Here is a 19446-nt window from a genome sequence, read left to right on the forward strand (position 1 = left end):
ACACAAAGCTATAAAATGGGCATCTCCAATACGGATTAATGCCCCAAATACAGACATCCAGCAGCCAGCCTGACTCATTGTCTATGGCACTGTCAACATCATGGCGACAGGTTCAAAGGTATGCCAACAGTGACCTTTACATAAGATTAGGGCTTTCCCCTAGCTACACCCTCCTCGGCATCACATTTGGGACATCCACCGTAAAGGTCCACACAGTTCCAGAGGTAAAAATCTCTACTGACCTTACGCCTGAGTAGCGGCGTGAGGTCAGAGGGATGTTAATAGGATATTCAGACATATTCTATACTATTCCAGGTAGGACTAAATAATTACACAAGATCGTGTAATGATATCAGTAAACGCAATGAGTGTTCTAAATTTCACGCATACACTTTACCTCAGGAAGATGAACTTGTTGAGTAATTGGCCCCAGCCAGGTCTCTCAGTTGCTTTGACCTTACAAAGGGTTATTGGCAGATTCTTCTGTACGAATCTGTTAAAGAGAAGATGGCGTTCATGACCTCTGAGGGTCTACTCTTTATCAATATACTGTGTTGCCATTTGGTTAGCATGGGGCCCCTGCTACCTTCCAAAGATTAGTGAATATGCTGTTGAGACCCCATGCTGCATTTGCCTCTGCTAATCTAGATCTAGTCATCTACAGCCAGGATTGGAAATCCCACTTAGACAAGGTGGAAGCTGTGTTGGATACACTGAGGGTTGCTGATCTTACTGTTAACCCTGTCAACTGTATACTAGCGAGTCCGGAGGTTAAGTATTTGGGGTATGCTATAGGACGGGGCATGCTCAAACCCCTATATAATAACGTAGCTGCCATTGAAAACTGGAGAAAAAAGACAGATTAGGGCTTTTCTTGGTATCGGATACTATAAGGTTTATACCACATTTTGTTACCCGAGCTGTCCCCCTAACAGAGTTGACAAGAGCACGGGGACCAGATAATTTTCAGTGGAGTCAGGAAGCCGAAGTGGCATTTACTAGACTTGCGCATTCGTCTTCGGGCGAACATGAAAACGAGCACGAAGAGGCCGTTTTTTTGTTCGTTCCGAAGACACGCCGAAGAGAATACAGTGCCGGCAAAACGTAGGAGAAGACGAAGACTCACAACCACGAAGAATCGAAGATTCTTCGTGATCGTCTTCGTTTTTGCCGCGCAGCCGCCAAAATTTCAAACAGGAGTGAGCTGATCTCGTCTGTCCAATCAGCTCACTCTTGTGACGTCACGCTAAGGGTCTCGTCCAATGCCTGTGCTGCTGTTTTTTGAATTCTGAAGGCGCCTTTATAAGACCAGAGCTTGCCTGAGAGATCCATTCATTTTTCGCTGTGACTGCTTTGGCAACACTGCTGTGCTGCATCCGAGCGTTACAGAGAGAGATTGTTCTGTTCTGTGTGAGACTGGTAAGCCTTAGCCTGCCATTTTCTCACAGTGTACTTCATCCTCACTTCAGTGCTACTTAATATAATTAATAATAATAATTTGATTAATTTTTTTTTTTTTATTTAATTTGTCATCAACTGTAGTGTAAGTGCTGTTGAGTTGACAGTGCACCCAGTGCCTCAGTGGCACTGGGGTGCCCTTGCCCTGGGCTGGCACTAGTGCCTATTGCCTGTCCTGCTTAAATAAATTAAATAGAATTTATAAATAATAATTTAATAGAATCTATAATTTAATAGTTCATTATTATATATATATATATTTGTCAGTCATATATATATATATATTCTATAGTATACTAGTGTAGAGTGTACTGTAGACATTCATCTACTAGTGTCTAATTTAAAATCAGTAATATTAATTAATATAATTAATAATTGAATTCATTATAAAATTATATATATATTTGTCAGTTATAGTTAGTAATAGTATACTAGTGTAGAGTGTACTGTAGACATTCAAGACATCTACTAGTGTCTAATCTAAAATCAGTAATATCAATAATTCTATAATTCTTTCTTGTCTTAATAGTTAATTAAATTAGCTATAAATAAAAGTAATAATATTAAATAATTACTACTAGCGTATAGTTCAGCTAATCTTATTAGTACTGGTGCTTTGTTTTAGCAACAGCAAGAGACCAAGTCAATTTTTCTTAATTAATCTTTCATTTTATTTCATTTGTTTTGCTCACCTCAGTCCATCAGTGAAGTGAACTTGTTGGGCTAGTGAGTGCAGCCGCATAAGTGCTGTGGTTTTTTTTGATCAGCAAGCAGTGACGTTAACTGTTTTGCAAAGATTTTCTCATTTATTTTACATTTTATTTCAATTTTATTAAAAGTACCCTTAGTGTTTTGCTCACCTCAGTCCATCAGTGAAGTGAACTTGTTGGGCTAGTGAGTGCAGCCAGCAGTGAAGCTAACTGTTTTGCTGTGACATTTTATTTTATTTCTAATTCTTTTCAAGAAAAATTGACTGTGACGAGCTGTACTAAGCAAAGCTTCAAGCTACTAGCTGTAGTACTAAAATAATTCTAATCTTCTTTAATCTTAATCTATAATATATTATAAATAATATATAACAATATAAATTCTAATTCATAATCTATAATATAAGTAATTCTAATTCAAAATTCTAATTCATAATCTATATCCTTCTATCTATAATACATAATATATAAGTAAATTATTTCTAATCTATTAATATTATATAACTTAATATTAATTAATAAATCATATACTGAATCTGATTTAACCTCACTTTAGCTTAGTGGGTTTGAGAGCGTCTGCCTAGAGGTAGACTTATAGTAAGGAAATATAGCTTTAGGCTAGCATAGTAGTAGGCTAAGCTCTTAGGCCCGTGTAAATTCAAATTAAAAATAAAATACTGCTAGTTATTAAATAGTTAATCTTGAGTTAATAATTTAAATAACTTTAGCACTTTGGCAGATTGCACACAGCACAGTGCAGAAGTGCATAGTTTTACTTTTTAAGCAGTAGCACTGAAGAGAACTTCCTCTAATTTTTTGTCTTTAATTCGTTTTTCCTTTTTTTTTATTTTTTTTTATTTTTTTTATAGTTTTTTAAACACTACACTACACTACACACACAACACAAAATTTGAAATGGATCCTCCTTTTGGGACTAAGGAGGGACAAGCTCCATCTACCACCGCCACCACCAGCACCACCACCAGCACCACCACCAGTTCTAAGATGCAGCCTTTGCGTCAGTCTAGTCGGCCAAGTAGGCCAAGCTCTCGCTTATCATTTGGGGAAGCATTGCTTGAAGGATCATCAAGTAAAGGAAAGGCACCAAAAGCAGGCAGTAGTAGTGCGGCTAGGCCCACAAGCTCTATGGTTTTTTACGGAAAGCCTAAAGCACCAGAAGCACGTTCAAAGTTAAAGGGTAGCACAAGTAGTACCAGCCCAGTGACTAAAAAGAAGTGCCTTTTGCCCCAAGCAGCATCTTCCCCATCCACCAGCAGCATGCAAGGTACCAAGCAGAGCCAAATTAGCAGCAAGACTCAGAGGGGTCCCAAACCAAAGCGATCTCATTCCTTTGTAGGGAAAACCACCACCACCACCACCCCCACCTCTACCGCCTCTACCACCACTAGTGCTGCGCCTACTGTTCCCACTGGTACCGCCACGCCATGTCCTCCTAGTACCTCTAGCAAGCCACCAAGTCCTTACAAAATTTTTGTAAAGACAGTTAGAGAGAGGGCTACACATAGTGGAACTCCACCTAGCGAGGTAGCAGAGGAGCCTGAGACTGAGAGGCCAAGTGCAGAGTCTATTCTTCCTGCTCGCACTACTACTAGTCACGAGTCTCACGACGATATCAGTCTTAGCTCCAGCCTAGCAGGAATTCCATTCGATCTGGCTAATGAAGAGCTAGACTATGAGCCAGAGGAAGTAGAGGAGATGAGTGGTCAGGAATCAGATTCCTCAGGGAGCAGTGTCCAAATGACTAGTGCACAATTTTCCCCTGAGCCTCCACCTTCTCCGCTACGATCATCACCACCACCACCACCACCAGCAAAACCTAGCAAATCTAAAGCAATTAGCAGTCCCACTATGGCCAGTACTGTTACCACCAGTCCCACCACCACTAGTTCTGCCTCTGTTCATCCACCCCGAGCAGTAGGAGCAGCACCCAAGGCACACTCCAAGGCTATGCGCGCCCCAATTTGGGAGCACTTTGAAAATGTTGAAGAAGGGCGCTATGGAAAGTGCAAACATTGTGGGAAGCTAATAAGCAGAGGGAAAGTGTCTGGCCATTTTACCAGTGCTAGCATGAAGCATCACCTCAGCACTCAACACAACGCTGTGCTATTGGGGAAAGATGCAGAGGGAAAACTTAGTGCAGGCAGCATAGCTGGTGGCCGTGGAAAAACCCCAACAGCTTCTTCTTCTGAGCCAATAGCAGCAGCAGCAGCAGCAACTAGTGCTGGCAGCCAGAGACCAAGGCAGGTTGGAGCACTGCATGTCCAGCCCACCCTGGAACAATTTGTGGCATTCCAATCCAAAAGGTCAATGCCCAAACAGCAGGCCAATAAAGTAACGCAACTGATTGGTCAGTTCATTGCTGTTGGAGGGGCATCCTTCTCTATGATCGAAGGGGAGCCTTTCAAACAATTGATGGCGGCTGTGGCTCCACAATATACAGTTCCGTCACGTTCCACTTTCAGCAGGAACATTGTCCCCTCATTGTATCGGTCCTGTGTTGCAGCAGTGAAAGAGGAGCTTTCCAAGGCTGCTGGTCAGTCTGTTCATTTCACTACAGATTTGTGGAGTGCACCTAGCGGCCAGCATGCCTTTCTTTCTTTGACAGCACACTGGTGGCAGCCCGGTGTGTCTAAGGAAGCTGCTGCAGCAGGCTACCGATCTTTCCTTCTCCATGCAGAAGTGATGGATGAAAAGCACACTTCCCAAAACATTCTGCATGCGATGAGGAAAATGTTTAGCCTTTGGGTGGGAGCAGAGGCGGGCACCAATGTTGAAGTTGGTTTTGTGGTAACTGACGGAGGTGCCAATATGGTGAAAGCGCAGCGAGATGGTCATATTGTTGGTGTGCGCTGTGCAGCCCACATCATCCATCTTGTAGTGAAGGCAGCAATGTCAGAAGGAACTAATGTGGCAGCAGTAGTTCTGTCCCGCTGCAGAAAGATCGCTGGGCACTTTCACCATAGTGTTAAGGCTAGCCAACTTTTGAGGGAAGAGCAAGAGAGGTCAGGTCTTCCCGTACACTGCCTACGTCAGGATGTCAGTACACGGTGGAACTCCACGTTAGACATGCTCGAGAGGATTTTGGAGCAGCAGAGGGCAATCCATAATCTTGCCTCAGAGCACAATATTGGGATTACCTCTCCATTGAATAGGGAGGATTGGACAGTGATCGCCCAGCTAGTGGCAGTCCTTAAACCATTCAGGGATGCCACAGAAAATTTAAGCTCAAACACTGCCAGTCTGGCCCAGGTAATCCCAGTGTTCTCCCATCTAGGCAGCTAGATGGATGTGTTCCTTGGAAACCGTGAGGCTGTTCAAGGTGGCACTCTACATCCTGACATAGCAGCCATAGTCAGGAAGCTGAAGGATCTGCTAAAAGTACACCTTCGCAAACGAATGGAAGGGAGTCCCGAAATGATGCTAGCGTGCCTTTGTGATCCAAGAATTAAGGGAAAGCTAGCTTTGAAATTTAATGTTCTCAGTAGCTACCGGGAGCAATTGGTCAACAAGGTGCGTGACTGGCAGCGTAAAATGGGAATGCTGTCCGAGGAGGGAGAGGTGCAGGAGGAGGAAGAGATGATGTGGTCTGCTACTCCTAGCAGCAGCATCAGCAGCAGTGCCACAAGCAGCACAACACAGCTGAGTGGAGCAGCTGCGTTTTGGGAAGAGGCACTTGGGAGTATAGTTGGACCATCTGACAGAGCTAGCAGCAGAAAGGAGAGTAGTGCTGCTGAAATGGTCAAACTTTACCTCTGTGAAGTTCCTTCTGCGCCTAATGTTGATCCTCTTAGCTACTGGGATGAAAAGAAGAGTGTGTGGCCTGCACTCTCATGGGTTGCGCAGCAGCTACTATCATGTCCGCCAACCACTGTTCAAAGTGAGCGCGTGTTTTCTATGACTGGAAACATACTGAGTCCACAGCGCTCACGCATGGCACCTCATCTGATGGAGCAGATTGCCTTCCTTAAATTCAATCTGCCCAAGTTGGGTTACCCAGCTCTTAGCTTGGAAAGTTAATTTTTTTTATCTGTAATGTTTAAGGTAGTTTCTCCCCCTGGTTGCACGTGTTTGCGGTGTGGCAACGTCTGCTACCTCCGCCGGTGTAGCCAATTTACGCTAGGGCCTAGTGTCTGAGTTCTGGAAGTCCGCTCCCAAACGCCATGGACTGACAGACTTTCATGCTTTGCCCTGGGGTGAAACAGGTGAGCGGGTCGTCAATTGCCCACTCATTCACCTTTTTCCTTTTCCAACGGTGCTGCTGGTGGTGGTGCCAGCATCTTTTGCCAGTTCGCTTCCTGGCTGAAATCATGCCTCAAATGTCCCTAATGGAGAGGGTAGTTTCTCCCCCTGGTTGCACTTGCTGCGGTGTGGCAATGCCTGCTACCTCCGCCGGTGTAGCCAATTTACGCTAGGGCCTAGTGTCTGAGTTCTGGAAGTCTGCTCCCAAACGCCAAGGACTGACAGTCTTTGGATGCTTTGCCCTGGGGTGAAACAGGTGAGCGGGTCGTCAATTGCCCACTCATTCGCCTTTTCCAATGCTGCTGCTGCTGCTGGTGGTGGTGCCAGCGTCTCTTCTCTGCCAGTTCGCTTCCTGGCTAGTGTCATGCCTTAAATGTCCCTAATGGAGAGGGTAGTTTCTCCCCCCCTGGTTGCACTTGCTGCGGTGTGGCAACGCCTGCTACCTCCGCCAATGTAGCCAGCTTACGCTAGGGCCTAGTGTCTGAGCTCTGGAAGTCTGCTGCCAAACGTCTAGGACTGACAGTGTTTGGATGCTTTGCTCTGGGGTGGAACAGGTGAGCGGGTCGCCAATTGCCCACTCATTCGCCTTACCCAATTCTGCTGCTGCTGCTGGTGGTGGTGCCAGCGTCTCTTCTCTGCCAGTTCGCTTCCTGGCTAGTGTCATGCCTTAAATGTCCCTAATGGTAAGGGCAGTTTCTCCCCCCTGGCTGCGTCTGTTTGCGGTGTGGCAACGCCTGCTACCTCCGCCGGAGTGGCCAGCTTACGCTAGGGCCTAGTGTCTGAGCTCTGGAAGTCTGCTGCCAAACGTCTAGGACTGACAGTGTTTGGGTGCTTTGCCCTGGGGTGAAACAGGTGAGTGGGTCGCCAATTGCCCACTCATTCGCCTTTCCCAATTCTGCTGCTGCTGCTGGTGGTGGTGCCAGCGTCTCTTCGATGCCAGTTCGCTTCCTGGCTAGTGTCATGCCTCAAATGTCCCTAATGGTAAGGGCAGTTTCTCCCCCCTGGCTGCCTCTGTCTGCGGTGTGGCAACGCCTGCTACCTCCGCCGGAGTGGCCAGCTTACGCTAGGGCCTTGTGTCTGAGCTCTGGAAGTCCGCTGCCAAACGTCTAGGACTGACAGTGTTTGGGTGCTTTGCCCTGGGGTGAAACAGGTGAGTGGTTCGCCAATTGCCCACTCATTCGCCTTTCCCATTTTTCAATGCTGCTGCTGGTGGTGGTGGTGCCAGCATCTCTTCTCTGCCAGTTCGCTTCCTGGCTAGAGTCATGCCCAAAATGTCCCTAGTGGTAAGGGCAGTTTCTCCCCTCTGGCTGCGTCTGTTTGCGGTGTGGCAACGCCTGCTACCTCCGCCGTAGTGGCCAGCTTACGCTAGGGCCTTGTGTCTGAGCTCTGGAAGTCCGCTGCCAAACGTCTAGGACTGACAGTGTTTGGGTGCTTTGCCCTGGGGTGAAACAGGTGAGTGGGTCGCCAATTGCCCACTCATTCGCCTTTCCCAATTCTGCTGCTGCTGCTGGTGGTGGTGCCAGCGTCTCTTCGATGCCAGTTCGCTTCCTGGCTAGTGTCATGCATCAAATGTCCCTAATGGTAAGGGCAGTTTCTCCCCCCTGGCTGCGTCTGTTTGCGGTGTGGCAACGCCTGCTACCTCCGCCGGCGTGGCCAGCTTACGCTAGGGCCTTGTGTCTGAGCTCTGGAAGTCCGCTGCCAAACGTCTAGGACTGACAGTGTTTGGATGCTTTGCTCTGGGGTGAAACAGGTGAGTGGGTCGCCAATTGCCCACTCATTCGCCTTTCCCATTTCCATTTCATTATTTTCCTTCTGATACACAACCAACCAAACATAACACACACAATAACACAAATAACACAGTGACATAACACATAACACACATAACACAGTGACAAGTGACAACACACATAACACATACACGTACAATGCAAAAATCACAAGGACCTTTCCTCTTGTTATTTGTCCTGGCCTTCATTTCTACACTCACTAGCATTAACGCTATAACTCACACTTCATACTATAACATTTTTCCATCCACATACCTGCCAACAGACCCAACTTTTTCAGGGACAGTCCTGCTTTTTTCCAGTCCTGTCCCATCTAATTTAGCTAAACTAGGTATGCAAATACACGTTGGTAGTTATAGCTCGGTAGGTAGCACTAGTATAAACATTAAATAAATATAATAAAGTACTAAATAATAAATCTAACTTTAAAATACATTTAAATAAACCCCTAATTTTTTTTTAAAACCCATTAAAATTAAATTATTATTTAGACATAATACATCTTTAACCAAAGCAGTGCACTGCTACTAATCTTAAACATAACCGTACATTAACCCTAAGCTATTTTTTAGTTCTTGTCCAACATTTTTCCATCCGCATACCTGCCAACACACCCAAGATTTTGGTGGACAGTCCTGCTTTTTTCCAGTCCTGTCCAGTAAAAGTTGGGTTGTTGCAAAGTATGCCATTGTAAATAGGTAGCAAATGTTAGGCATGTATTACAAGTGGTCCAAAATCAATTTAAAAATGTAAAATAATCCCTATTCTTTTATTAAACATCTATGGATGTGTGATTGTGTATGATAAACGGAGGCCAAGTTCCTTGGAGCATTTGTCTCTAGGTCATTTTGTGTACAGTACACCTCAGTACGTGTGTGCAACTCTATTGGTCGTTTCGGCAGGGGGCTGGCCTGCCATCAACGAATGAAGTGCGTTCTGCAATTCACTAGTTGATGCCAGACCAGCCCCCTGCCGAAACGACCAATAGAGTTGCACACACGTTCCTTCACGGCAGCTGCTGCTGCTCCGATGTGTTGTTAACCCCGTATTAACCCCTGCAAGGCAACCGGGAAGGAAACGAAGATTAAACGAGCACGAAGAATGTCCGCGAATATTCGCCCGAAGAGAAGACAGGAACGGGCGAATATTCGCGGAATACGAAGGTTTTTTCCCCCCCGAAGACGAGCACGAAGAGCCCCCTGGTGCCCAAGTCTAGCATTTACTGACTTGAGGACAGGCCTATGCTGTCACCTGGTCTCGATAGCCCCGACCAAGCAGTTTGTGCTACAGACTGATGTTTCGGAGGTGGGTCTTGGGGCAGATTTGTCCCAGGTTGTGAGGTGAGGAACATCCGGTACTCTATATTAGCCATAGACTGCTGCCTAGGGAGCGGAAATATGCTGTGATAGGAAAAGATTGCCTGGCCATCAAGTGGGCTGTAGAGTCTTTGCTCATTGGCAATGGATGCAGAGGACCAAAGAAAAAAATGCAAAGGTCATCAGATGATTCCTTTCCCTGCAGCCTTATAAGTTTACAGTGAGGCACCAAGCTGGTCTCGTGCATGCTAATGCAGATGCATTATGTAGAGTGCATAGTCTCCACGCAACCGCCGCTGCACTCTGTTGTGATCCGCTGGGGGGGAAGGATACGTCGCAGCGTGAGTGAGCAGTGCTATACTTTTAGTATTCCCTGACTAGAGGGAGTTAACGTTCAGGCTGCTCTTATAGCACTAATCTAAATTATATAAACCCCTGTTCTGCTGCCACTATCTCTTCCATTTCTCATTATCTCCTCATTCTCATGTTGGGAGCACGAGGTCGGTTGCTCCATCGCGGTGCGCATGGCTTCGGAGCTGAGCTCTGGGAGATCCAGGTGCTCAGCATCAATAGCTGGCATACTTCGCAAGGGAGGAGTGAAACCTGACGAGGTCTACATAGACTTTGTGCTCCCTTTTATTTTAGGGCGATTTAAAAAAATGAACCTATCAGTCACCAACCAGGCCGCAAGCCACAGCAGAAGCCTGACAATGGCCCGACAATGGAGCCGAGTGGGGCAACCGCTCCAGGCGGCACTTTTGAAGGGGCGCACTTTGCCGCCCCAAGCCCCCCTTTTTTTTAAAGCAGAGAAGAGAGGGAGAGAGGGGCGTACCCGCTCGGCGCCCCTCTCTCTCTCCTCTGCGAGCCCTCTAGCTCGGTCTCGGTGCCGGCTTGTAACGTTGAGCGCCAGAAGATGACGTCCTTTCCAGCGCTCGGCATTACAAGCCGGCACCGAGCAGAGTAAGTACGGGGGGGGGGAGGAAGAGTAGATAATGGGGGGGAGGCGGCAGGGAGAGGAAGAGTAGATAATGGGGGGCGGCATTTTAAAATTCAGCCCAGGCGGCATTTTGTCTTGGGCCGGCCCTGCCGTTGAGGCACACGTGCCGTAGACACGCTATCAGTGCTATAAGATAAACAACATAAATGAGACATAAAAAGTGACGGAGCAGTAGGGACATGTCTAATGATTTAGGAGAGGGACAATTTTTTTTTTAATTAAACGTGTAACCATAGCACAGGAAAGCTTCTCGCCGAGACGCATACCGGGGAATTGTACCCCGGGAAAACGGTTTTGCTCTCAGTGATTTTACATGATTAGCGTTGCTCTTTTTGCAGGTTTAACAAGATTAGCGTTGCTTTGCTCCCTTTCTTTCTCTGGCTACCTCCTTAGTCTCCTCCTCAGTAATGTGATTAGCAGAGAGCCAATGTCACAAAGACCTCCGGCTACATTACTTTATCAGGCTGCCCCGTAACTGTGGTTTGAAGGCGGCTGAGGGTGACAGGAGTTACAATCTGACAAACCATGGAAACATGCAGGTTAATAAGAGGGATTGTTATGTTTTATTACCCTGCCAATAAAATTACTTTACAGAGATGTTTTCCCTTAAACACTAGAGATCTTCTATTCTTTCCAGCGGGTAATTACATTTTCTGCTTTGTTTGCTAATATTTTTCCAAGGCCGTAATTCCAAGCGGGAAATCTTCTTTGTCTGACTTTTGCAGTTACGGAATTCTGTGATTTGCGACTGAAGACACCGTACAATTTACAAGAAGCTCTTTTTGAAACATGGCATTTTCTAGATGTTTGAAGTAGTTTGCGGTAAATACCGATTCTATCAGTTCTCCGACGATGTTTTTTGTGATCCGTTATAACGTTAGTTCTATTTCCAGGAGTAGCGGCTGCATTCCTCATTCTGCAGCTAGATCCATCACCATAGGAGCCAGAGTAGCACCCATCCGTACCCGGCGAAGCACCCACCCTCACCCGGCGAAGCACCCATCCGCACCCGGCATCGCACCCAGCGTAGCACCCATCCGCACCCAGCGTTGCACGCACTGCCAGAAACATTGCAACGTCCCCAGTGCCAGGATCTACTACAAACTTCCGCTGGTCTGCGGAATAATCACTCCACCTTTCTCTACTTTGAACCTGTCACCTCCATGCGACGGGGGGGGGGGATATTACCACTATTACTCATAGTATCACAGAATTTGGGGGCAGATCAGACCCATTCACTCCATCTAGTCTGCCGTATTCACCGATGTAAAGACTCGGACCTTAATCAGTCATTGATCTTGTCTTTATGCCTATACCATACATTATTATTATCTCACTGTATCAGCCTCTGTCCCCTTCTGTTGGGATGCTGTTCTAGTTATCGACTACCTTCTCACTGAAGTAAATCTTCATTACATTACATCTCGGTCTCTGATAACTCCTTTGTAACAGCTCTCTAGCAAACTATTTACGTTCTACTTAACTTTTACAATGACTGATAGCCCGGTCATTATCACATAGCATGGAACAGATAAAACCCCCTTCTCCCTACTAAAGAAAAACCGCTAATCAACTTCCCTTTACAGTCGATCACGTGACCTCGCCCCGACCATCAAAAGATGAGGGAAGTTGATACTAACTACTTACATGTTCAACAACAGCTCACATTTTTATTTTAATTTACAAACCGATACGTAATATTTCAACAAAACAGCCTCGTAAAACTATTCGGCTCTGGGTAGCTGTGTTCGGTTTAAAGGGAGCAAGTATGTAGCCACCCCCTCCCCTTAATGGTTCATTCTGTCGGGTTGTTGGATGTCTTCCTCTCGCAGGGGTGTGCATTTTGTCGTCAATACCATTTATTGTCACAGTGCAGGTTTATACATAGCTCTACATATTATATTTGGATATAATTAATAAATAGTGAGATTAAATGCATATATTATATTTCGTTTGTGAGTTGCAGGCGGCTGTGAGTTCTTACAGCCAACCCCCCCCCCTCGTATGTGCTTATTCATCCCTTCCAGGACGATAAAGTTGCACATGGCGGCGCTTATGGCTCCCTGGGTTTGCCAGGTTGGTTTAGGAGTCTCTGGAGCCGTTGATTCCGCGCTTGTGATGGGTGAGACTACGGTGCCTCCCGTGTACAATAAGTTTATCTGCTCCTTCCCGGACTGCAACAAGTCCTTCAACAAGGACTGGAAGCTGCAGGTGCACCTGTGTAAGCACACGGGGCAGGTAAGTACGGTGTCTGACACACACGCACTTTTGGCCATGCAAAAAATGCCTTTGTAGGTGATGACTATTACAGGACTTATTTTATTAAGGGTAGTGCGTGTTGGTATTTGGGGGGGGGGGGGGGGTTAATGAAAGCAGTATATACATAGCGTTGGGGAAACCTTATGGCTGTACAGCTGATACTCTAGTTTTAATGGTGTATGTATATAGTGTATATATAGGGACTTAAAGCGTACCTTTGCGTGTGAAGTGCTAACAAACCCTTTATTGTTGCAGAAACCTTTTCGCTGTGAATATGAAGGATGTGACAAAGGCTTTGCCACAATGTATCACTTGAGTCGTCATACAGTAACACATACTGGAGAGAAGAACTACAAGTAAGTGGATGTGAGCGATGCTCTTCGAACAGCAAAGAATGGCACCTTAGAGAAATGATCTCCTGATTTAGGAGATCGTGAAGACACAATGTCACCTGTGTGTTGATGAGGAGTGGGGTGTCTGGGCCATGGGAGAAGATGCTTGGTCCCATTTCTGATGGCTGCTGCTCCAAACTTTGTATAGAGTTGTGCAGTGCGCCATAGAACAAGATAAAGCAAATGTGTTAAAATGGTACATTTACTGTCTGACTGCCGTGTAACGGCCAATAAAGGCTTAATCTTTACTTTCACTGTGCATGTAACTCTGCGGCACTTCCATTATCTGAGAAAATATACTCGTCGGCGGTAAAGTGTTCGAATGGTAAACGCACTCCAGTCTGTTAACCTGCATTATCCTTGCAGGTGTGAATCGGAGGAATGTGACATGAAGTTCTCTACAAAAGCTAACATGAAGAAGCACTTCAATCGGGTTCATATGGATCACGGTCAGACGTATGTGGTAAGTTCATGGTGACTTTGTAAAATAAGCCTGAGGTGCTTGGTAGATACTGCGCTAAAGTGGTGGGAGTTTGTGAATCACCCCAGCTTGGCTCCAGTTTGCGAGTTCATATATAACTTGAATTGTTTCTGAAGGTGTACACTTTGGGCTAATATCAGTTTTACTCAAGTTCGCCTCAAAAGCTTGCTGTTTTCATGGCCTTCACGACATATTCTGCTAATCTCGGTCTGTTTAATGCTGTCAGATAAATTTTATGGAGTTTTTTTTATTTTTTTTATTTTGGAACAATTTGAGACCTTTATTAAAAACATAATGACCCCATAAAACCTGGTGCAGAGTAATGTTGGTGATGGGGAAGCTATCTTTGCCTTTACTGATTCCTAGTCTTCAAAGGGTAGGAATAACTAAATGGAGGGATACTATTCCTGAGAATGTACCTTTCGTGCAAATATGTTTCAATCGGCATGTTTAACTTTGTATTTTAATGCAACTACATTTAGTGTACGTAACTGTATACTAATACTAATCTACCCTTTTCAGTGTGAGTTTGCCGACTGTGGCAAAAAGTTCAAGAAACACAACCAACTGAAGGTCCATATGTGCGTGCATACAAACGAGCTGCCTTTCAAGTAAGTAAATGTGCAGTTAAGCTGCATATACTATTGATATATCAGCCAAGTGAATAAAAGTACATATTGCTAGCACGGTACGTTAAATGCAGGTAAAACTGTGGAAATACTTTCTAAGCTACTGTTTAAACGGTAACCTGGAGACTAATACAGAGCAATGTGTAGCTGACTTGTGACTTCTGCTCTTGTAAAATGTTGTGATATGCTATTGGTTTAAGTGATCCTTGGTACTTGTCTTACTAAAAGACCTTCCGTCTGGTGCTTTCTGAACTGACTTCTGGTTTCAATCTCCCAGGTGCACTTTTGAAGGATGCGACAAGAGCTTTTGTGTGCCTTCCAGGCTAAAACGTCATCAGAAAGTACATGCAGGTACTTCAAATACAGCTTAAAATGTCTCAAATTAGTGAAGGCTCCCTTTTTGTAGATGTAATACGTGTTCTAGTTCCCTTCCAGTAGCATGGACTCTCATATCCTGCCCTACCTGGACAGGCAAAAAACCATCTTTTGTTCTTGCTCTATCCTGGGTAGGAACTTCTGTTATCTATGGGGCTTGTGGGAGAGCCTGGCTCAATTAGCAGGTGAGACGATCTTTGGTGTCTGCCTCAACTTCGACACTGGGGTGATGCACAATACCGCTTAAGTAGTCCAATCTTTACTTACCGCTAGCTCTTGGCCAGGTAGATGGAGGTGCCCATAGTTTGTGCATACACTGGGCTCCATGGACTGACGAGGGCAGCAAGATAGAGGTTCCCATAGTTCTTTCTGCATGCTTCTGTTAAGAATGTAAAGTCCTTCCTGGGATATAAATTCGCTTCTGACTGGTGCTACTCCCTGGCAAGACTGTCCTGCTAGTGAGTTTAATGTCATCCAGGAGAGCCTACAAGGCAGCTGCAGGAAAAACTCCCCAGGGAAGTACAGGTCACTCCACAAGGCGTTTTTGGATGATGCTAAATTCAGACGGTAGTATGTGTTATGATATAAACAATGTCTCCTTCTTAATGAATTTCTAACAGTTTTGTCACATGTCCATTACAGGTTATCCGTGCAAAATAAGCACATGTGAGTTTGTAGGGAAGACTTGGTCTGACTACCTGAAACATCAATCTTCTACCCATAAAGGTGAGCTCCATTTCCTCTAGAAAGTCACTGCCTCGGGTCATGTACTGAACTTTTCGCTTTACTGCCTTAAACGCAAACCTACTTTAATAATTTTTAAATGCATTGTGATTAGATCAAACTAAGGGATCATCAGACTGAATCAATGTTCTTGACAAAATTATGAGTTTGTAGTCTTCTGGGGACATAGTGTTAAAAAATGTTGCGCTTGGAGGCTGTGGCCAAAAGGTTGGTATTTTTTGCTGTGGTTTTTAGGGGCATAAACATAGAAAGTTGCATAATATTTTAGAACCATAGGTCTCCAAATATTGACAATGACAACGGAGTCTCTATAAATCTTTTATTCCCGTCAGAACCTTCTGTCTGTGATGTGTGCAACAGAAAATTCAAGACTAAAGCCTACCTGAAGGAACACCAGGTGGTCCATTCTGAAGAGCGAAAAGTGTATAACTGTCCGAGGGAAGGCTGTGACAGAACATATACCACACTGTTCAATCTCAAAAGCCATATCCTTACGTTTCATGAGGAGCAGAGGCCTTTTGTCTGTGAACATGCTGGTTGTGGCAAGACATTTGCTTTGAAAGTAAGTTTCAAATTTGTATGCTATACCTGAATGTTACATGCATTAAAACTTCAGAATTTTAGGTCTTGGTCTTTTGATCTCTAGCCATTTTAGAATTTCTGTAGACTTAAACAGCTGATGTCTTATGTTGGGATGATTTTAAATTTTTTTTCTTTAAATAGTTAAGTCTGGAAAGGCATGGTGTTGTCCATGATCCAGCACAGAAAAAGAAGAAAGTAAGTATTTTCTAATCTGTCTGTACATGCAATACTATTCCCAAATAGTTCCTCACTTTTTAGTGGACCACTGTTATAAATTTAGGACTTTATGGGGCCAGTACAGCAATATGCCCCCCCCCCCAACCTAAGTTAAGTGGTTTTTGTAATGGCTATCTAGCAGAAAGGCAATTTCACAAACTTCGTTTTCAACCCACAGAAGGTGAGAACTCGTCAAAGAAGGAGTCTTGCTTCACGTCTTGCTGGGTACAAGCCTTCAAAGAATGATTTGGCTGCGCTTGCTCCTACAGTATGTGACACTGAAGCTGCACCTGAGAATAAGCCACAAGAGTCTGAAACAAATCACACTCTGCTGGACCAATTAAGCCTTAAATAAGATTAAATTATTCAAAGCACATCTTTCATGTTATGTCAAATTACCGAAGTATAGGTAGTGTATTTTTGGTTTTTAAGTATATTGTTTTCAAAGCAATTTGATTTGGCACAGATGTATTACTGTGTACTTTATTTTATGTATTATGTGCTATGGTAACTGTAAAAGGAATATGATACAGGTTTTGGGGAGTGGCATCATTACCTAAAGTAATGATTAAAGATGGAGTCACAGGCAATCAATTTTGGTCTAATTGTATTACTTAGTACTCAAATTCTTCCAGGTGGGGTGGTAATATTCTTTACCAGGAAGAATGGGATAATCCTTACAAATATCAACCACCTATTAATGGCAGTGTCTTGGATGGATTTGACTTCTGCCATGGTTCTACATCATATAGAACATGGGCTGCTGGCGTATCACAATTTAGCATATGGGACAGACAAGCACACACCCTGCATACAAGTCTACTGTTAAGAATCAAAAACAGGAAGCTCCATATTACATGATTACCAAAATCAAGTGGTCACAGGTTGTTCCTGGTACCTTTACAAATACCTAAGCCAAGTCTCGTCCTCATACATCTCTATAATGCGACTAAAGTTAATCCTGATTGCCAAGCTGTGAGCAATGAACAAGAAAAGGGTCCAATGGAACTGTCGTATGCATCCTGTATAAGTCACTGGGTCATGAGCTCTGTGCTTCCAGAAAAAAAAAATCCTGTTTAATATTTTGAGTAAACAATCAGTCTACAAGATTCTTGGTAAACATTCTCACCTTGGGCTCTAAGTTTGGTCATAAGCAAAAGCTAACAGATTTCATCAAATAGAAAATGTTTGCAATATCCAGCGTGTTGTAGACTAAAATCTATTTTCAGACCCTCCATGGCTTCGGCGGAAAGAGGTGTGTAAATAGGCAGGGTGCTCGGGTTAACTGTCATTTAGCCCATTGTGTAATACCTACCTGAACAGGAGCCTTGAGAGTCTGAAATTAAAGGAACTGCATATCCTTTCTGTGTACCTCAAGGTAATATCAATGGAGTCTGAATGTTGTATAGCGCCTCAATGCAATCTGATACATCAATTACAACAATTATCGGATATTAACAGGCCCTGGGTTTTGGTGTTATTGGCAAAATATAATTTGATATGTACATCAGGTTTCCCATGCCACTGGTAATTCATATATCACTTAAAATACAAAAGGGCCCAAATGATCTTCTAGGCTAACGTATAGTAGCCGGTATGAATTAAATTTTTCGGCCTGTTTCCATTTATCTAGACAAGCTCATGCAAAAATATGTTCCCCTGCAAATGTCCTTCACTAAGGATTCCAGTTTTCCATGAATTTTAGATGGTTGTGGGTCCATATTGGTCACTACACCTCTATACACCTCAAAAGCCCCTGAGGTTGGTATTGAGGCTAATGGCTAATAAGTGGCAAAGAAATATATAATATGGCTTTTAAGCCATGTACTGGAACAGATATATTTTTAATTTCCAAATCAATTTTATTTCTCAAAGTATGGCAATGGGCCCAAATGTTTCACACACATACACCAACATTTACATGAATAAATCGGAAATGGAATCGATTTTCCCCGCTTTTTATGCATTGTATTATCTGGCAACGATATAGTCGTGTGAAAAAAAGTACTCCATTTTTTAATTCTATGGTTTTAAAAAAGTTTATTTTTATGAGCAAGTGCTAGCATTTCAACTGTGGGTTGTCTAGCTTTAAAAAAAAAATTAAAAATTATGGTTTGATGGGGTAAATTGAATTGGACAGGCTCAAAGATGTCCCAATTAGGACATGGGCGCAGACTGACCAGATGTCAAAATGAAAAAAAAAGTGTGCCTCACTTTGCCCCAAACAACAAACCTATGAATGACTTTACTCAGGAGATGTTTGAAGCCAGTCAGTTTAGTGTACCCCATCAAACTATATATTTTTGAAAACTAAACACCCCAGAGTATTTCAAATTGTGGTATTTTAACTCTTTCCATGCACTAATTCTACCACCAGCCTTTATCAAAATTTGTTGTTATTTTTGAGTGTTTTTTTTTTCAAATTGTAGTTTAGGTGTGAATTTACAGCCCTTTGTATATGTCACTGTTAATCAACACCCCAAAGATTACATAGAGCAGGAGAGAGAATAGAGATGGAACAATTGGTGCCTGGTGTATAGCGGGACTAGTTTCATGATATTTCTAGAGGTCTTTTTATCAATGGCAATGTTACCATTTTGATATTTTTCTTGCGTTTAAACATCTGGATGTTACATCACTACTTGTTAGGCTTTCAAAATATTGAAAACAAACTGACAGCGGAAGCAAAAGGCTAATAAAACGTAACATTTATTCAAACATCTTGGATATCTCACACATTTCTGTGTCACATTTCTGCTAGAAGTCTCTTGGGTATATTTTCACAGCTGGCATGAATTAATGCAACCACTTATCAGGTTTTGACACAAGCGTTATCTCCTAAGGGAACTCAGGGCTCTACAACAGACCACTAAGTTAATCTTATCATTTTATCATTTTTGGAAATTCAATTTATACCTTTCCCTACCTATTTTTTTTCACAATATTAGGTTTTATCCACTTCCTAGAAACATTTGAAGTGCTAACTACCCTTATAATATAACATCTCACAAATATATCTTATATCACTATTTATGTTTTTATATAAAGAATGCAACATATAAAAATAAAATGTTCCTTAACATTTGTTCTAAGTGGATGATTTGAAATTATTAATAAAAACATCTTAAACACAAGGCATTACAGAAAAATCCAAGAATAAAAACAGATGTTTATACCATAGAACACTCAATTCCCTCTGATCCGTCCATCATGTACCAAATAATATGCGTTCTATGTTTT

General features: G+C 43.5%; 1 protein-coding gene across 1 annotated transcript; it reads left to right on the top strand.

Annotated features, from left to right (window-relative positions):
• Nucleotides 1–12646: 12646 nt before the first annotated feature.
• GTF3A (general transcription factor IIIA) lies at nt 12647–16561 on the top strand. The gene is made up of 9 exons (XM_089491269.1): nt 12647–12766; nt 13043–13143; nt 13546–13642; nt 14183–14271; nt 14567–14640; nt 15307–15390; nt 15741–15970; nt 16132–16185; nt 16385–16561. Exons 1-9 carry the CDS (start codon nt 12647–12649, stop codon nt 16559–16561), a joined length of 1026 nt encoding a protein of 341 aa, XP_089347395.1.
• The last annotated feature ends 2885 nt before the right edge of the window (nt 16562–19446 follow it).

This window comes from Sceloporus occidentalis, unplaced genomic scaffold, assembly GCF_023333645.1.
Source record: "Sceloporus occidentalis isolate IW3139 unplaced genomic scaffold, rSceOcc1.0.p SCAF_49, whole genome shotgun sequence".
Taxonomy (NCBI): domain Eukaryota; kingdom Metazoa; phylum Chordata; class Lepidosauria; order Squamata; family Phrynosomatidae; genus Sceloporus; species Sceloporus occidentalis.

Excerpts from the sequence above, each read along its gene's own strand:
- GTF3A (XM_089491269.1), top strand. The coding sequence starts at position 12,647 with ATGGGTGAGACTACGGTGCCTCCCGTGTACAATAAGTTTATCTGCTCC. Across the intron at positions 13,643-14,182 it reads ATCACGGTCAGACGTATGTG|TGTGAGTTTGCCGACTGTGG; the intron begins GTAAGTTCATGG and ends TACCCTTTTCAG. Across the intron at positions 14,641-15,306 it reads TCATCAGAAAGTACATGCAG|GTTATCCGTGCAAAATAAGC; the intron begins GTACTTCAAATA and ends TGTCCATTACAG.